At 39.0% G+C, this 17,458-nt stretch overlaps 1 protein-coding gene and 1 long non-coding RNA gene across 4 annotated transcripts in view; both read right to left on the bottom strand.

Annotated features, from left to right (window-relative positions):
* Positions 1-767: 767 nt before the first annotated feature.
* LOC117288606 lies at positions 768-7,970 on the bottom strand. Of its 3 annotated transcripts, XR_004518892.1 has the most exons (6): positions 7,425-7,970; positions 6,799-6,887; positions 3,921-4,367; positions 3,297-3,398; positions 2,364-2,492; positions 768-1,795 (listed from the first exon to the last, which is right to left on the bottom strand). It is a non-coding gene; the product is annotated as an uncharacterized LOC117288606 (long non-coding RNA). The 3 variants fall into 3 exon arrangements; XR_004518893.1 differs by lacking the exons at positions 6,799-6,887; positions 7,425-7,970 and having other exon boundaries at positions 3,921-4,011; positions 4,309-4,514; XR_004518891.1 differs by lacking the exons at positions 6,799-6,887; positions 7,425-7,970 and having other exon boundaries at positions 3,921-4,514.
* A 3,934-nt stretch (positions 7,971-11,904) lies between these two features.
* The window catches only part of LOC117288272 (gamma-aminobutyric acid type B receptor subunit 2-like), a 64,920-nt gene continuing 59,366 nt past the window's right edge, over positions 11,905-17,458 (bottom strand). The window contains exons 12-17 of the mRNA XM_033769058.1: positions 17,209-17,322; positions 16,232-16,354; positions 15,615-15,792; positions 13,723-13,886; positions 12,985-13,131; positions 11,905-12,559 (exon numbers count right to left, since the gene is read on the bottom strand). Coding sequence (XP_033624949.1) covers positions 12,434-12,559; positions 12,985-13,131; positions 13,723-13,886; positions 15,615-15,792; positions 16,232-16,354; positions 17,209-17,322 — 852 coding nt within the window. The 3' untranslated portion in view covers positions 11,905-12,433. The remainder of the gene's footprint in view (positions 12,560-12,984; positions 13,132-13,722; positions 13,887-15,614; positions 15,793-16,231; positions 16,355-17,208; positions 17,323-17,458) is intronic.

Below are 17,458 nucleotides of genomic sequence, written 5' to 3'. Positions count from 1 at the left end.
AAAGTGGTGGTATAGTATCATCTTCCTCACAAGATCCCTACGTCAATTGAACGGTTGAACTTGTAGCAGAGAGTCAGGTGTCACATAACCACGGGATGCGGCTTCAAACAACAAATTATTATAAGAAAGACGAACAAGCCATGTATGTACTCATGAAATAATTGAACAGTGAAAGAAACACTTATAATTTAGTATTTTATACATCAATTTTTAATTAGGAAATTCCTTTTAGAACACCATCACTCAAAATGTCTTATACTCTTTGGCTCTAATTACAGCTCCTTGATTCAAATAAAATCTTCTCCAAAATAAAGCCAAAATAATTTATATATCCTTACGTACAAATTAAATCCTTACAAATTAAAACCAAAATAATTTATATATCCTTACGTACAAATTAAATCCTTACAAATTAAAACTTGCAAATTGACTCCTCAAATCTCAATACGTTCTGAACTTCACTTCAACTTATCTTCAATGAAAATCAATAACGCACATTTTTACTCTGTTTTCAAACTCCACAAACTTCTTCAAATGCCAATATTATAACTTGGGCTAGTAGAAACCCTCCACTTCACTACAAATCTAAATTACGTCTTCTTTTCCCAGTTTAAAACTTTCTTCCAACTTCTTTTCACAACTGGAGTGTAAAACAACTCCCTTAATCTCGAATAACAAAATTTCTTCCCAACATCTTTTCACAACTGGAGTGTAAAACAACTCCCTTAATCTCAAATAACAAAATTTCTTCCCAACTTCTTTTCACAACTGGAGAATAGCACAACTCCCTTAATCCCACATGGCAAAATTTCTCCCCAACTTCTTTTCACAACTGGAAAATAACACAACTCCCTTAATCTCAAATAGAAAAAAATCTTCCCAACTTCTTTTCACAACTAAAAAATAACACAACTCCCTTTTAATCTCAAATTAATAGCAAACTTTCATCCCAACTTCTTTTCACAACTGAAGAATAAAACAACTCCCTCAATCTCAAAATCAAAAATTAATGTCTTCACCAAAGAAGAAGAAAATTATTCTCCCAAATTTTAAATGTGTTATGTCAGCAAGTACCAAATTGCAATCGAACCTAGCTTTTACTGACTAAATACAAAAACTGCCTTTACTCTCATGGAAGGCAAAAAATACTTAATAAATTGCTTCCATCTTCCGATGGTAAATATATACAAGTATAGAGTTTTTATTTACAGAACCAGTGTTCCAAAATTAGCGGGCTAGCTATTCTTTCGACGATATACGTTCAAAGGATAAAAAGCTTGAAGCTAACTACCAGTCTTCATTCTTGATGAAATTCCACAGGTCAAACGGTTCTACAATCCTGGTTCATCCAGTGTGGTGGTAGGAAAATGGTGTAGCTAGATTAATGTCTTTAAATCTTAAACGGTGTCACAGTTCTTCTTCAGATGACACCGAGTTCAACAAGCGATGGTTGGCTAGACTCAACATGTCACTTGAGCGTTTGAACTTTATAGCAGCGAGTCTGGTAGCTAGACTTGATAAGAGTTTCTTCTTCATCAGATGGTGACACTGTTTTAACAAGCGTAGGTTGGCTATAATCCTCAACATGTTGATTGAGCGTTTGAACTTAAACTGTAGCAGAGAGTCGGTTAATATACACAGTTCTTCAGATTGTGGCACCGAGTTCAAATAGCAATGGTTGGCTATAGCCTCAACAAGTAGCGAGTCAGAGTCAGGTAGCAGACTTGGTACAGTTCTTCTTCAGTTGATGACATCGACGTTGGGTGAAAGTCATCTTCAAAGTCATCGGCTCAAGCTGTGGTAGAAAAATATGAATGAATTTATTATTATTATTTATTATTATTAATTTTTGTAACCCTAACCCAATACAAACATAAGATGACTTTGTCACTTATAATTAATGCTTGCAAAGGAAATTCTCCCCAAGCTTAAAACAGTTCTTCAACTCCTTGAACATGCAATACTCACATGAGTCAACATTCATTTTAGATGTTGTTAAACTGTTTGATGTATATAAAACTAAACCTTGTCCTTACAAAATGTACCTCTTATTTTAACGAAGTTTTTCACCAGTTATTTGTATGGTGTGTTTATTACTAAATTATGCGAATGGATGTTTTCTTTTAAATCATATGAAAACCTTCAAACAACCCAATGGGGGACTTTTGTGACGCTTGGAAGCAGCAGACTATTATTACCAGGTAAAATCCACTGTTCTCAGCAATGTGCGCAAGCTCAGATTTACGTAAGCAATGGAAGTTTACCTTGTAAGTCTGCTGCCACCTAGCGTTCCAAAGTCTCCACTTTCCCAATGGGATAAACTTTCTATAAACAAAAAATTAGAACAAGTTTTCAAAACTTACCAAGTGGTGTGTTGATCGATGACTCATTACACCTGTCCAAAGAGCGTTGGTTTGGGATGGGCTACGTCACTTGAATGGTTGAACTTGTAGCAGAAAGTCACCTGGCCAGACTTGACAGTTCTTCTTTAGCTGTGGTACAGTCCAAAAAAGGCGTAGTGAGTGTATGTCAGGCATCTTCACAATCTCGTTTAAAGGCAGTGGACACTATTGGTAATTGTCAAAGACTAGCCTTCACAGTTGGTGTATCTCAACAAAATGCATAAATTAACTAATCTGTGGAAATTTTAGCTCAATCGGTTGCGAAGTTGCGAGATAATAATGAATGAAATAAAAAAAAAAACCTTGTCACACGAAGTTGTGTTCGTTTAGATGGTTGATTTCGAGACCTCAAGTTCTAAATCTAAGGTCTTGTAATCAAATTCATGGAAAATTACTTCTTTCTCGAAAACTACGTCACTTCAGAGGGAGCCGTTTCTCACAATGTTTAACACTATCAACCTCTCCCCATTACTCCCCGTAACCAAGTGAGGTTTTATGCTGATAATTATTTTGAGTAATTACCAATAGTGTCCACCGCCTTTAAGTATCAGTAGGTCTGCAAAATGGTTAAGTCTGAATGCTCACATGTGCAAATAGCTTCTATCAGTTCTTAAATTCATTGAACATGGACGCATGCACACAAAGAAAAATTCAGCATTGAAGATTTGGTTGAAAGTTCTTTCATTAAAAAAACTTATATCTGACAATCTTGACCTCATTTTAATGAGGTTTCAACATGTTTATGATGTGTTTATGGCAAAGGATGATAAAGAATCTTCCAAATCCATTATTTGAAACCTTTCAACGTGGTTACTATTAAAAAAGTCCCCCTCTGCCAAGTTTATCGGATGAAGCTTCTCTTCAAACAAACGTAATTCAAAATAATTAATTTACCACGAGGTATGTTCTCCTTGCAGCTGCCTTCCAGCGATGCTCTCATCCAAGCTATAAACAGGTCCGGGTTGTACTCACCACTCGACAAGAGACTACTCAAAACTGAGGAAAAAATAAGTAGACATTCACACAAATTTATAGATTTCAATTTGTATGGATTTATCAAACACAAAAAGGTTTACTGGGTTTAGTTGCTTTTACCTCGGCGATTGGCTGGTCGTTTGTTTTATACTGCTTGCTGTAAATAATGAAAGGTTCAAAATGTTTTTTTTTTTTACGATTTTCAAAGTAATCAATTAACTGCAGTTGTAGATTTGTTTGTGATCTTCCAAGTTTCTTGATCGAGTCGTCCCGTTATAAGTAGGAAGTTTCCTTACCGTAGCTGAACCTGATACATTTCACACCAATTGTGTTTCATGACTCAAATCCATGCTGGCATCACCCTAGCACAGTACAAACTTCAGCACACAAACTATTATCAAGTACAACATGAAAACATGATCTTCTCTTTCTACAATATTTTTTTTTTTTTCAGAATGTTGCCTTTTTTGGGGTTCCCATCAATTAGCCAAAATTAAGTTCACCCGAAATATCACTTGAAGAAACCCTAATACTTAACCACACCGGTGTCATCTACGGTGTCCAAGAGCTGACATCTGTACTCGATTGGTTTTCACAACATCAACTTTAGCGACAAAGCAAGGTATCAGCTGGCCTGTGGAGGGACAAATTAGAGAAACTTTCAGTTAGAGACTAGGTGGGGAGAAAGTTACACTGTAAACAAAAACCGTATAATCTATGGTGCTTTACCTGGCAGCTATGGTGTCAGGTAAAGTGCAGTAAATTTCACAGTGGAAGTGTTGCAAACCATCCCTTACTTACAAAACTTCCACTGTCCACTGCACTTGACTTGGCACCCTATAGCTACGGTAAAGCACCGTAAATAGTATGGAATTTTTAAAGTGTATTTTTCTCTGACAACTGCCCTGGTAAACCTTACCTAATACTTTACCCGATACTTAACCTTTGCTGCAAAGACTTGATTGAACCAAATGACCTCAGATCCCAAAGCTGTGAAAATAAGGTGAAAATAAACGTTTAATATCAAATCTGTGGAAAACAAACACGCTACAGACACAGGACACCGTTGGTTTTTGTTGTGTGCTTTCAGATGCTTGATTTCGAGACCTCAAAATCAAGCATCTGAGATCTCAAAATCAAATTCAAATATTTTAGTGGAAAATTACTTTTTTTTCTCGAAAACCACGTTTACTTCAGAGGGAGCCATTCCTCACAATGTTTTATACTACCAACAGCTCTCCACAATAAGTAAGTGTTTATGCTAACAGTTATTACCAATAGTGTCCAGTGCCTGTCCCAAATCTGTGCAAATAAAATATATGTTAAATCTCAAATCTGTGGAGAAAAGGTTAGGCTGTGGAGAAAATGATTGTTATTCTTTCCCACTCACCAATACTTATACCTGATCACCTGTTGTACTTGACCTTTGCTCCAAACTGCTGACCTTCAGTCACTCGGGGACATCGAAGGGAGTCTTCATCTTCAACTCAATTTGTGCATTCACGGATGACGGGCGTAGTTCTTAGTTTTCATTCAATACATTATCTTTTTACTTGTTTAGGATCTTGTTTTTCACTGTCCTTGGGTGAGTTGTGTCATACCGCAAATGAAATGAGATTAAATATCTTGAAACAAGACTAAGTACTACGCCAGTCGCACCTTGTACTTAACCTTTTCTCCATGCAGTACCTGCTGAAAAATATAGAGTTAGTCTTATTTCTAGGCCTTGCTGTCTTACCATCATACATACCCAACGGCACCACTGATGTCTTTTCCCCATTCACGACCAAGTCTTTTCTTCATCATTTCTTCTCTGTCGCCAACTTCAGGGGTTGGATTTTTTTCTAACTTTTTTATTCATTCATTTTGGCAATTTTTTTCGCAGCGCTCGGCCGGAAATTAGTGGTTTCATTTAATTGAGCTAATTGTATTTCTGGACTTTAGCTTAAAAAAATGTCTGCTATAAGTTAGTCTTCCAATTCTTTAGTTTGGAAAACAAAAATGTTATAGTTTGTTTATTTGTTATTTTTTCATTTATTTTTTAAAATATCTATGCTGGTGTTAGAAACATGTAAAAAATTCATTTAGTTAATATCAATGACTTTATTTACTATACTTCTAAATCAGACACTGATCATCAATGGAGCAATTTTTGAAGAAAAACAAATATTATCCTTTTTATTATTATTAATTAACAAATGATTTAGATTTCTTTGGTTGAAGATGTTTACAATTAATGAAATGCTGATTTAGGATAGTAAATAATCATTTGGCTGGTCTAAATGATTTCTTTACTGTTCCTAAATAAAAAAATAATAATTGTATGAATGGAGGTTGAACGAGAATGATTGGAATGCATAACGATTACTTATAATTAACTTATGGTGGTGGGTTAAAGTTCTGCATGTGCAAAGCACTTACATTAGCAAATGAGACTCATGTACACGATGTACTTTTCAGGCTAAGTTTATAAAATGCTTTATTTTCTCAAGCAGACACTGATATTTTTAGAATAATCATTGAGCATTCTAAATAATGTCTAAGTTGGATTTTGTACCTCTCTTTTTTACAGTGTTTGAAACTTTAAATCATAACAATTATAAATTAACATGACAACTGATGACTTGAAGTATCAACCCTCACATAAATGACCAGTAAGAATAGTCTCCTAATTAAAAAGCATCATTGGCTTCGACCAATATGCAAAGAAAGAGATACATGTACCAAAAACAATGTGAAGTCCCCTTGGAAAGCTCTACAAGTAAGGACAACATCAACAAGAACGCCGAACATCTTGGATGGGAAAGGGTGGTACGAGGGGTGGGACTCTGCAAGAGAACGGGTTAGATCTCCTCTTACACTTCGAAGTCTTCGTCTTGTCTTGATCTTGAGTTAGGACAACTTGCGTTATCCGACCTCCACTATTATAACGCTGTATCAGAACTATACTATATTTTGTTCCCTTAAAGAGTGATCTTTTATTTTCTTGTGAGAACCATCAAAACTCATAAGGGAAACTTTTATGTGCGTTCAATTTAAAGAATGTATTAATCATGTGAAAAATACACCAACCTACAACCCCCCCCCCAAAAAAAAAAAAAAAAAAAAAAAAAAAAAAAAAAAAAAAAACAGCCCATCATTTTGGGGTCTCCATAATTCATACTAGATTGTGTTTGCTGCCCTTCGAGAGATGAAAAAGCAATTAAGGCTTTTAAGGATAAAGGGCAGCATTTATCATATAATTAGATTGCAAAAAGTGAACTTAAAATGTGGAGGTTGTACTAGATTGTGTTTGCTGCCCTTTGAAAAATAAAAAGCAATTAAGGCTTTTAAGGATAAAGGGCAGCATTTGTCATAGAATTAAATCCCAAAAAGTGAGTTTAAAAAATGTGGAGGTCGGATGTTGCCAAGTTCTCCTTACCTGAATCCGGCGATGACTCAAGCGAAGACTCCAATGTTTACGTCCACAAACCACATATCCATAGATCATTAACTCCCATCTGGTAACAACTAGGGAAAGAAAAAAAGAAAAAGAAAAACAAAATATGAGAAATGTTGTATACATTCATCTTGGTTTTACCCATATACACCGAGGTGTGCTAGCACTGTATACTAGGTACTTTTCCCGAATTCTGTAAACAAAATCACAGGCATATAATACTCGGGTGGAACTCGACCCACGAACCATGCAACTCTAGAGCTTTGTCGTAGAAACGAGACCACCGAGACTGTTTTTTTTTATTTATTTTTTTATTTAATTATTATTAAGTGTTATTGGTTTTCAAGAAGAGTGGGAAGAGAAGCGTTGATAGTGTTGGCATACAAACAAACTGACAGTTTTACATGAATAAAAACGAGATGCATTCTCGGCAGCAAAAAAATAAAGGCCAATCAGTCTGCTTGGTCTTGTATTTTGTTGCTCATTTTTATACAAGTCCGTGAAATACAAGATGTGGTTGTAGGAGTTTGGAAAAGATGCTTAAAAAAAATTGTTTAAAATTAATATTCCAAATTGACCAATGAGGCCTCCTTTCATTTTGAGCTTACCTGTCCCATGAGGGCCTCCCTCTTACTGAACAAAACAGCATCGATGCCTCTTAAAGCTCGGCTAGATGGGAGCTTACTGCCGGGGGCTGGGTGCTTGGTTCTGGGTGCCGGCTGCTCAGCTGGGTGCGGCAGCCACCCATACTTGTAACATGATTACACCGACCGAAGTACTTTGCTTTAAGAAAGTCTGTATTCGGAAGTTTCGTAGAATTCACTGGTATTATGGTGTTACTAAATGCATGGCCCAACAGTAAATCGTTTGTTGATGAACACTGCAGTTTTTAGTTCGAACTTCTTTCCGGCCATGTGACAACAGAAATGAACAAAGGTTCATACTTCTTGTGTTGGTGTACTCCTAACTAGATATTACACAAACTTGGCCAAGCCTTTCAGATTATCACCCGTTTAAACGTGCAACAGTTTTGATGAAATAGTTCCCAATGTTCATGACTTGATATGGTAAGAATTTCAACAGATTTACGAGCAAAGTTCATCAAGAAAACGCGACGTCCAAGGCCCTAAGGTGAACCGAGAGATACGACTATCCTCCAGCGCGACACGTCCAGAAATGCCGTGCTCAGTGAATCGGCCACAACGAGGGGCTTCGAAACCCATGCCAAGATCACCTTATTTGCATAACAATAAAAACATTCATGAGGTCACATTCCACAGCTCCACCTGTTTTCAGTTTCTTTCTCTCTTGCTTTGGTTGCCCTCCACATATAACAGAGTTCTATAAACTATAGAGTGAGCATTCACGCCCTTTACCTGGCCACCAATGGGTTCGACTCCCTCATGGTGATTATCTTACAAGCATTCCCTTTCAAATTATAGGCTAACTAAAGAGGTTCTCACTGTTTGTACAACAGCCACAGTCCACAACAAAAACTATTCACTGTGCCGTCTCAAATGGTTTTGTATGGGATGGCCCTGTAGTTCCATTATGTAACACTTTGTTTGTACCAAAGTTCATGGAGTCTAAAAAGCTAGGTTTTTTTTCATAAATAAAGAATTCATAGGAATTGAAGTTAAAGAATAACCAACGAAAATCAAACTAACAATTCAGAAGGCAGCTTGAGAGAGGAAACACTCTTATACAGCTCTATATTGTTTTTAATGGATTTACTTGATCAAAAGTTGCGTTTATTGCAAACTAATTGAATAATTTGATGTTTTTTATCATTCATTTTGGGAGCAGTCACAAATCCATTAAAGGCAGTGGACACTATTGGTAATTACTCAAAATAATTATTAGCGTAAAACCTTTCTTGGTGACGAGTAATGGGGAGATGTTGATGGTATAAAACATTGTGAGAAATGGCTCCCTCTGGAGTGCCATAGTTTTCGAGAAAGAAGTAATTTTCCACGAATTCGGTTTCGAGACCTTAAGTTTAGAACTTAAGGTCTCGGAATCACCTATCTAAACGCACACAACTTCGTGTGACAAGGGTATTGTTTCTTTCATTATTATCTCGCAAGTTCGATGACAGATTGAGCTCAAATTTTCACAGGTTTGTTATTTTATGCATATGTTGAGATACACCAACTGTGAAGGCTAGTCTTTGACAATTACCAATAGTGTCCACTGCCTTTATGAACAATTTTGGCTCACAAAATTGCGGACCGTTTATAAGGCACACTGAAGTCATGAGTGCGGCGCGGCCCGTATCCAAATGTACCCCTGAGACCTGGTAATTAAAAAAAAGAGTATCATGCATAATACAAATTCTGTTGTCCAATTCCTATATCCATCCCCCATGAAAAACAGGTCCTGGAGGTTTGTACATAAAAATACTAAACTCTGAGACCTGGTAATTAAAAACAATTGCATGCATAATACAGGTTCTGTTTCAAATTCTTATATCCATCCCCATGTCAAGAAACAGGTCTCGGAGGTTAGTACATAAATAAACCAACCGCTTAACCTGGTAATTACAAAAAATCCCTTGCATAACAAAAGTTCTGTTTTCAAATTCCTATATCCATCCCCATGTCAAGAAACAAGTCTCGGAGGTTAATACATTAATATACTCACTTCTGGGACCTGGTAATTTGAAGAAAAAAAAACTTTCATAATAAATACAAGTTCCGTTTTCAAATTCCTATATCCATTTCATGATACTAACCTCCAAAATCTGGTAATTTAAAACATTTTCATGCCTAATACACTGTTTTCAATTTCCTATATTTTTTTATCTGTCGTCTGCAAGGGTCTGGTTAAAAACGACGCAAAGAAAACGCGTAAGTAGTTGAATGGGCGTGTGCGCTCTTTGCGTCGTGATCGTTATCGTTTTCGTTATCGCTGTAGTGTGAGTCGGCCTTTAGTCTTATACTAGTTTCTGAAACAGCTGACCACACAATCATCCTCAACACCGTTCAACACAGGAAGTGAAAACCCGTGATTATCCTCAATGGATTTTCACCAAAGAGTTGTTGTTGTTTTTCAACTCGGAGTTCGGTAGTCTACTCTTCCCATCGGGAGATACTGTCCCCTTTTCAGATGCTTTCCCCCAACACGGTAAGGCAGTGTGTACAACCCTTATTCTGATAAAGCGCCCTCTTTTGAATCATACCAGCCCACGCTAAGCGCCTTGGGGATAGACTGGGCCCCTGTCTTTATCCGCAATATAGGGTGCGTTCGTTTAGCTTCCTTGGGTCGACCCCGATGTGTGGCGGGTTTTTTTTTTCCCAGGACGAACGTGAGTGATTATCTGCACACGTTCGTCCTGGGAAAAAAAAAACGTCACACACCGGGGGAGCTAAACGAACGCACCCATAGAGATATTTAAAGGATGCGTTCTGGGTCGACCCCGGTGTGTGGCGGTTTTGTTTTTCTTTTTCCAGGAAGAATGTGTGCAGATATCCACGTTCGTCCTGGAAAACAAAACAGCCACACACCTGGATCGACCCAGGGAAGATAAACAAACGCACCCATATATATACAGGGTACATTCGTTTATTTCCCTGGGTCGACCCCGGTGTGTGGCGGGTTTTTATTCCAAGACGAACGTGTTGGGTATTATCTGAACACGTTCGTCCTGGAAAAAGAAAACGCCACACACCGGGGTCGACCCGGGGAAGCTAAACGAACGCACCCACATATAGCTCTATGATCCGCAAGGATAAAGACAGGCCCCTGCTACGGTGATTCCATTGGATATCATTGGATAAACTTGCAGTGACGGTCATGGGCGAGCTTTCCATAGATGCCCTAACAGTACACTGCTGTCACGTCCGCAATAAAATTAGACTGCGTATCTCTATTTGAAATAAATGAGGTCAAAGGTGAAAATACACGCTGGCTTGGAGGCAGGTCTCTGGCGTAATCACGAGCCTCGAAGTGTGACGTCAGGAGTTCAGGCTACTTGGGGATAGACTGGGCCCCTGTTTTTGGTACTTGCTTTTCAGAACCTGCGATTTCATGTTTTTTTTTCTTTTACGTAAGCTTCCTATGATTATCTGTTTTTGATTGATCCGAGGTGACATTTGGCAGCTGCACTTGAGGTAGTCTGCATATGAGTCTGGGCAAAAAGGTGCGAATGGACCGGGGGGGGGGTGAGGACCACTCTGGCGTTATTCACGAGCCTCGAAGTTTGACGGGTATGTTCAGGCTACTTTTGTGACACATTCGACTCACCGGCACCGAGAAAGAGCACTCACAATGCATCGTGAAAGCCCTTTAGAAAAAAACCCAACAATGAAAACTTATAAGTTAAAAGAAGTTGTGAACAATCTTTGTAACACATTAGATTATTTTGTATATGAGAAATATTTCTTAGTCTAGCGACAGGCAAACTAATTTGAAAGACTTTTAACAAAACAGTTGCGGTTATAGACAACCGAGTCATTTGTGTTAAATGGTACGGTACTCACCCGAGCAACGTTTGTAACAAACAAACAAAGAGACAATGGTCCAGTAGTACACAATACGTATGATTTATTTTCAGTACATAAAGTGGGATCATTTTATTAATTCGTTTTCATTTTCTCCTTGAACCGGTGTCGCATGCAATTATGTCCTCTATGCAATACTATCCGTAGGACATTATTGCATATGAAATTATGTCCGCTGGACGATTTTGCATATGCAATCGTGTCCGCCCGGACGCTGCTGCATAATGCAATTGTGTCCGCCCGGACACATTTGCATATGCAGTTTTGTCCGCCCCGTGCAAAACCGGCCTTGCAGTAAATTAAACGCCCTGGGTCGACGGAACACGTTCGCCATTTGTTTTACAAGCTAAGTGCATGTCATGAATGACATGGGAAATGTTTGGCCGTTTGGTATTCGCTGCAATCATAAAATACGTGAATATTCATAATGCATATACGTAGGTTCGGTGAATACACGCTCGCTTACGCCCATAATGCATATACGTAGGTTCGGTGAATACACGCTCGCTTACGCGCGCACGAACATGTACAGTCATGTACATGTCCACCGGACGGTTTTGCATAGCCCCGGACACGACTGCATATGCAAAAGTGTCCGGAGCGGACAGTATTGCAGGGCGGACACAATTGCATCTGACACCGGCTGTTTCAAAGTGGAAAACAACAATACTTAATATAATGCACATTTATAATAACACCCAAGTATAGTCAGTTACTTGGATGATTGTGTGTAAAACAAAATTATAGTGATTGCACTATTCCATTAGTATAGCCTACGTCTCGTAGAACATGCACACAGTGCCGTTCACCACCGTGCATTTGTGTCCCATTTTTTTTTTTACCATTGCATGCTAGACCACACCACACAACACCGCATTCTGTGCCAATTTGTCTAAATCACCCTAAATGGATACCAGAATACAATTTGTTCTCACAGTTTCGTCTATAATTGACGGAGATACAGATGCTATATAAAACATTCGTGGAGAGAATTGTCTTCAAGATGAGTTTAAAGATGCAAAGTTCCATCATGGAGGAAGAAATAGTTCTTTTCTCCGTCGTTCCATTCAGTGACCTCGCCTCTCTGAATGGATCAATGTACGCATGAGCTTTCTTTACAGACCTGTGGGCCCAATTTCATGGCTCTGCTTACCGTTGCTCGTTTTCGATCGTAGCGCTTTAACTTGAATTGCTTCGAGTGCCTTCAGTTTTGACACTAACTCGAACAGCGTTCGATGTCTCTGTGGGGAAAAGAAGGAGAATAAACAAATTGAAATAGTCAACAACATACAACTCAATTTGTAGGAATAACACTAGACTGGATCCCTGTGGACCCCTGTCTTTATCCGCAAGGATAAAGACAGGTCCCCGCCGCTAGATCAAGTGATTCCATTGGACACAATGATGTCGCCCTATCCAAAAGCGGGTGTCACTTGGGGCTGGTCCGAGGTGCTCTGACGTCACCACAAGAAGGGTCACGATATGGTGCGTATTTTTTGTTTCCAGGTGAACGCATCTCCAGCATTATTCGAAGAATGACGTCGGACGTTCAGGCTAGGCACCGACCTTACCTCATTTTGAGTTTTGTTCCTAGAAAGGAGTTATTCGAGTATTAAATCAAGATCAAGAAGATGTCAAATTATAATGGGACGATTCCTGCCCGTACCTTGACTAAAGTTTGCATCAACCTCGATCCCTGTCCCGGGCCGTGATTAAGGGTAGATGCTGCCGGGAGATTCGACCCCGTGCTTTGATCTTTGTTACCGAAATGGAGCTTTAACTCGCCGTCTTTCGTCTTGAAAAATAACGTTATCTGTAGAAACAAGGCAAACGAGTGAAAACACGTTTATTTATTAATAATAACTCGTTTTGTTTTATTTCAAAACTTAAGTAGAGCGTTAAGGGCCGGGCTTATTTTGTTTTGCTTTCAAGCTGCATAGTTCCGACGCAAGTTTTAGGAACCTTGCTCATTCATTTCACAAATTAAAAATTAATACCATTGAAGCATTCTCAATTTACCCAGAAATTATCTTTTTAATGGAGACTCAATTTTTCAAGGTCCTCATGGCTTCGTAGAGCCGCGAACGACTGGAAGGATCGATACCGCGCACGCGAGTCGAGTGGCGGCAGCAACGCGGGCCTATGGCAGCCAACGTGGTATCTCCTTCCAATGGGAGACTTTTGGGACGCTTGGTAGCAGCAGACTTATCAGGTAAAATCCATTGTTCTCGGTCATGTGTGCACGCTCAGAACTACGAAACAATGGAAATGTACCTGGTAAGTCTGCTGCCACCTAGCGTTCAAAAGTCTCCCATTGTTTGAAATCGCATCTCTACGAAGCTGTCCAAGCCACGAAGGTCTTTACAAAACGCTGCAAGGGGTTCGCTGATACTGCGTTTCTTACCTTTGGGACAAAGACTAGACACAGCACAGTGGTGTTGGCCAGCACAATAGCGACAGACCTAACGCCGAAATACAGCTCTCTATTCTCCTTGATCACGTACAGGGTGGGAATGGTAATAGCCATGGTTAAGGCGACTACGTAAACTGACAGTGCAATGAAGTGACCTGCGAAGAGATTGCGAGAAAAACAATGATTTGACCGGACTCTGGCTTTCAGGGGCTTGACCCATTTCCGGGTCAGGTTGAGCCGTAAAGTGGTTAAAAAATAAAGGCACGTTAATCCGGAGGTCGTTGGTTCGAATCCCACTCTAGTCAATTCTTTGTTCAAACCCCAAAAGCATTGACAAAAAATAAAGGGGACACATACGGGATTTTAGCTCCATTCCTACATCAGTTTGACCCATCTGGGTATTTTTGAACAGATTCTGGGTTACACTGACCCAGTAATGTGTCAGGCTCTCTTGGTGTCCTAGAGAAATCTGTCCATGGAGATTGTTCCTCATCTGGGAAAGTAACTGGGGCTAGAGGAGGAAGATTCCATAGAGGGCGCGATCAAGCAGAATAAGTTTATATACACAGTTCGCCAAATGGGGGACAGATCTCCGGGGGGGGGGGGGGGGGAGGGGGCAAAATCTCCAAGTGCCATCCGTTCAGGTCTGACCCGTGGGCTGTTAGAGTATCATTAGGGAGGTTAAGCTACACGTATAAGCGAGCACGTGGAAGTGAACGTGGACGTCGGAAAATAGACCCTTCCCATGAAATATGTAAATTGCACATAGCGCGTGCCCACTAACGCTTTGGTTGGCAAAAATAATTAATGAGGGAAAATCGCGCTGTTTTGTACACGCCTAATTGGTGCGTGACGCACACGCGATTGCGCGTCTGCTTAGTGCACAACTCAATAGGAGACTTTCCAACGCTAGGTGGCAGCAGACATACCGGGTAAATTTCCATTGTTTACGTAGTTCTGAACATGCGCATAATTCTGAGAACAATGGATTTACCCGGTAAGTCTGCTGCCCTCTATCGTCCCAGAAAGTCTCCCATTTGTTATATGGTGTTTGCCAACCAACAGGGTCTGTACGCATGCGTGAATGTAATAAGCATATTTCATGGGAAGGGTCCATTGTGTTTTTTCTAGGTGACGTTGCCACTTATGGTTTATTGCATGCTCACGTATGACGTCTGCACGTACGTACCTGACGTGAAAAAAAAAAATCACAGATGCTCAAAACGTGAGCTTTTAACAACACAATAATCTTCTGACGTTCACATTCACGTTCTTGCTCGCGTAATATGGAGGTTCAGCTGCACGTGAATTCTAACGTCCGAATGTCTCGTTTAAACTCACGTTTTAAAAGTTATCGTTTTTCACATCAGGTGCGTACGTTTTTACGTGCCCAAATTGGTGACGTTACCTAAAAAACAATACAATTTGTTTAACGTTCACGTTCAAGTTCGAGCTCGCGTAATGTGCAGCTAAACCTCCCTGCCATGTAACCCCCGTAATTTCAAATAGTGTCAGAGCATACGCACTGGCAGCAGATCAACATGTGGACACGTTTACAAACAATATAGATCTACAAACATAATTCTTGAGAAAATATGTCGTGTGCACGAGATTATGTCGTGCAAACACGGGATAATTATTGTACTTTTTTTTTTTCTTCAAAGTGTCCCTTCTTAGGTTGTATACTCCCAAAGGAGCTGAGAAACATTAAAAATGGATGTTATTAGCCCTATGACTAGGGCACTAATGTAAAGCGCATTGATACGGTTATTGTGAAATGCGCTATATAAGTATTGGTTATTATTATTATTATTATTATTATTATTAGGGGCTCCTCATGAAGTTCGTCCAAACTCATTATTTGTATACTCGGAGATACGTACTATCATTCAGTTCAGCCACTGTGATTCGTCTCATTTCCCAGGCTAGGAAGATGCCGCCTAGCATGACCAGACCCTTCACAGAGTAGATTGCCATAGTAAACACAATCTGGTTATCTGATAGACACTCTCTGTATACTGGTACTATGTACAGCTCCAACTCAGGATTTGTCTCATCTAGCTGTACCAACAAATAACACATGGAAAAAGTAGAGGTGTTATTTTTATAGAAAATATCGCTATTTTTCTCCTGTGTTTTTGTTTTCCATAATCATTTAGACCATTCACTGTGCTCGATTACCAGCGGTAATCTTGTATTGATAATTTATTTTTCACGTTTCCAGAGTCAGTATACATAGATTTTTTTTTCCACTGTAGAAATATGGCGTCGCGGACAAGGCGTTTTCAAAACAAAGCCAGATTTCAAGCTACAAAATTGCCTGAATTTGTTTTCGGATTAATTATAACGGTTTTAGCTCAGACGTTGGGAATTATGTTTCCAAGCCAGTTGACTTTACACAAGATATTGCACCCAGAGTGTGTCGGGGGGGGGGGGGGGGGCATATACAGTTCTTGATAATAGTGAGCAGAAATGGTTACGTTACGGTTGTATTGCATACCTTAGACTCCAGGTAAAACTTTTGTACGGTCGTTCTGTCCAGCAGAATCCATAACAAGATACAGATGACGTCAACAATTACCATTGCTGCTACTCCAGCCATCAGTTTAGAGTCAGGAATCTCCTGTGACGATCACAAAAAAAAAAAAAAAAAATGAGGACTGCACTTCGTTCCCTTGAATTGTTCACCCCCACACGAAATATTGTGTTGTTTCAAGAACGACGACATAACATTTTGTGAGAGAACAACGATAGCCACCACCGACGCCACGAAATGGTACTGAACTATTATAAGTAGATACCAGTTAAAAAGTAATAGTCTGAGAAAACGGAAATAAATTTAACGCTTTAAAAACAAGCTTTCCTACCAAATATCAGGGTATTTTCACCCCCTTTTTGTTTAAACACTTGAGGCTGGTGTACACCAAGTGTTTCAATGATTAATTTTACAACAGTTCTTCTCCTCGGCGTCAATCTAAATATCAGGTTCGCTGCAAAATTGCAAAACCCAATAGCCGTAATTAAAAAGTAAAACTCACGAAACGTTGAAACTCTATGGAGTTTTTGGCCTTGAAAAACTTAAATCTATGGAAACAATAGTATTTCTATGAGTACCTCGTGTGCCACGTTGTTGCGTCGGTGAGAATATTTCAAGTGAGCGAAAGAGTTAAAAACACTTTCAATTTTTTACCCATCTCTACAAGGCTCCCATACAGAAAGTCAATGGAAAAGTGTATTGAGTTTCCCCCAAATTCATCGAAAGACTTTGGAGTGCCTTATGGCAACCCAAATAGAAAAGTACTTTACCGTTGTGAAGTTGTTACCCTTGTGTAATTTTTAATGTTATATATATTTATATTAATATATTTATATTTATATTTATATTTATATTCATACATAGTCTTTAATGATCATGTAAGTGGCAGCTATCCGCTGTTGGATATCAATAATAAATATATATATAAAAGTGAAAATTACCATTCTCTTTGCATGCTTCATCGAGTTTGTCCATATAAGGTGTATTCGGTAGGTTTTTAGGAACAGAGCTCCGAATGCTAACGAAATACCAACACAGATTAATGCTGTCTCCACCTGGAAAAATAATAAATAACAACATACATTTGTTGAAAGCATTATCTGCTTAACCAAGCACACCTCTTGTCTGAGCACGGTGTGAAAAAGAGACGCTGAGTTTTGTGTAAAATTATAAACAAAAATAAACATCAAA

This window comes from Asterias rubens, chromosome 3 (assembly GCF_902459465.1).
Source record: "Asterias rubens chromosome 3, eAstRub1.3, whole genome shotgun sequence".
In the NCBI taxonomy this organism is placed as follows: Eukaryota; Metazoa; Echinodermata; class Asteroidea; order Forcipulatida; family Asteriidae; genus Asterias; species Asterias rubens.
The sequence above is the reverse complement of the archived record's forward strand: the minus strand, read 5'-3'. Positions and strand labels throughout refer to the sequence as shown.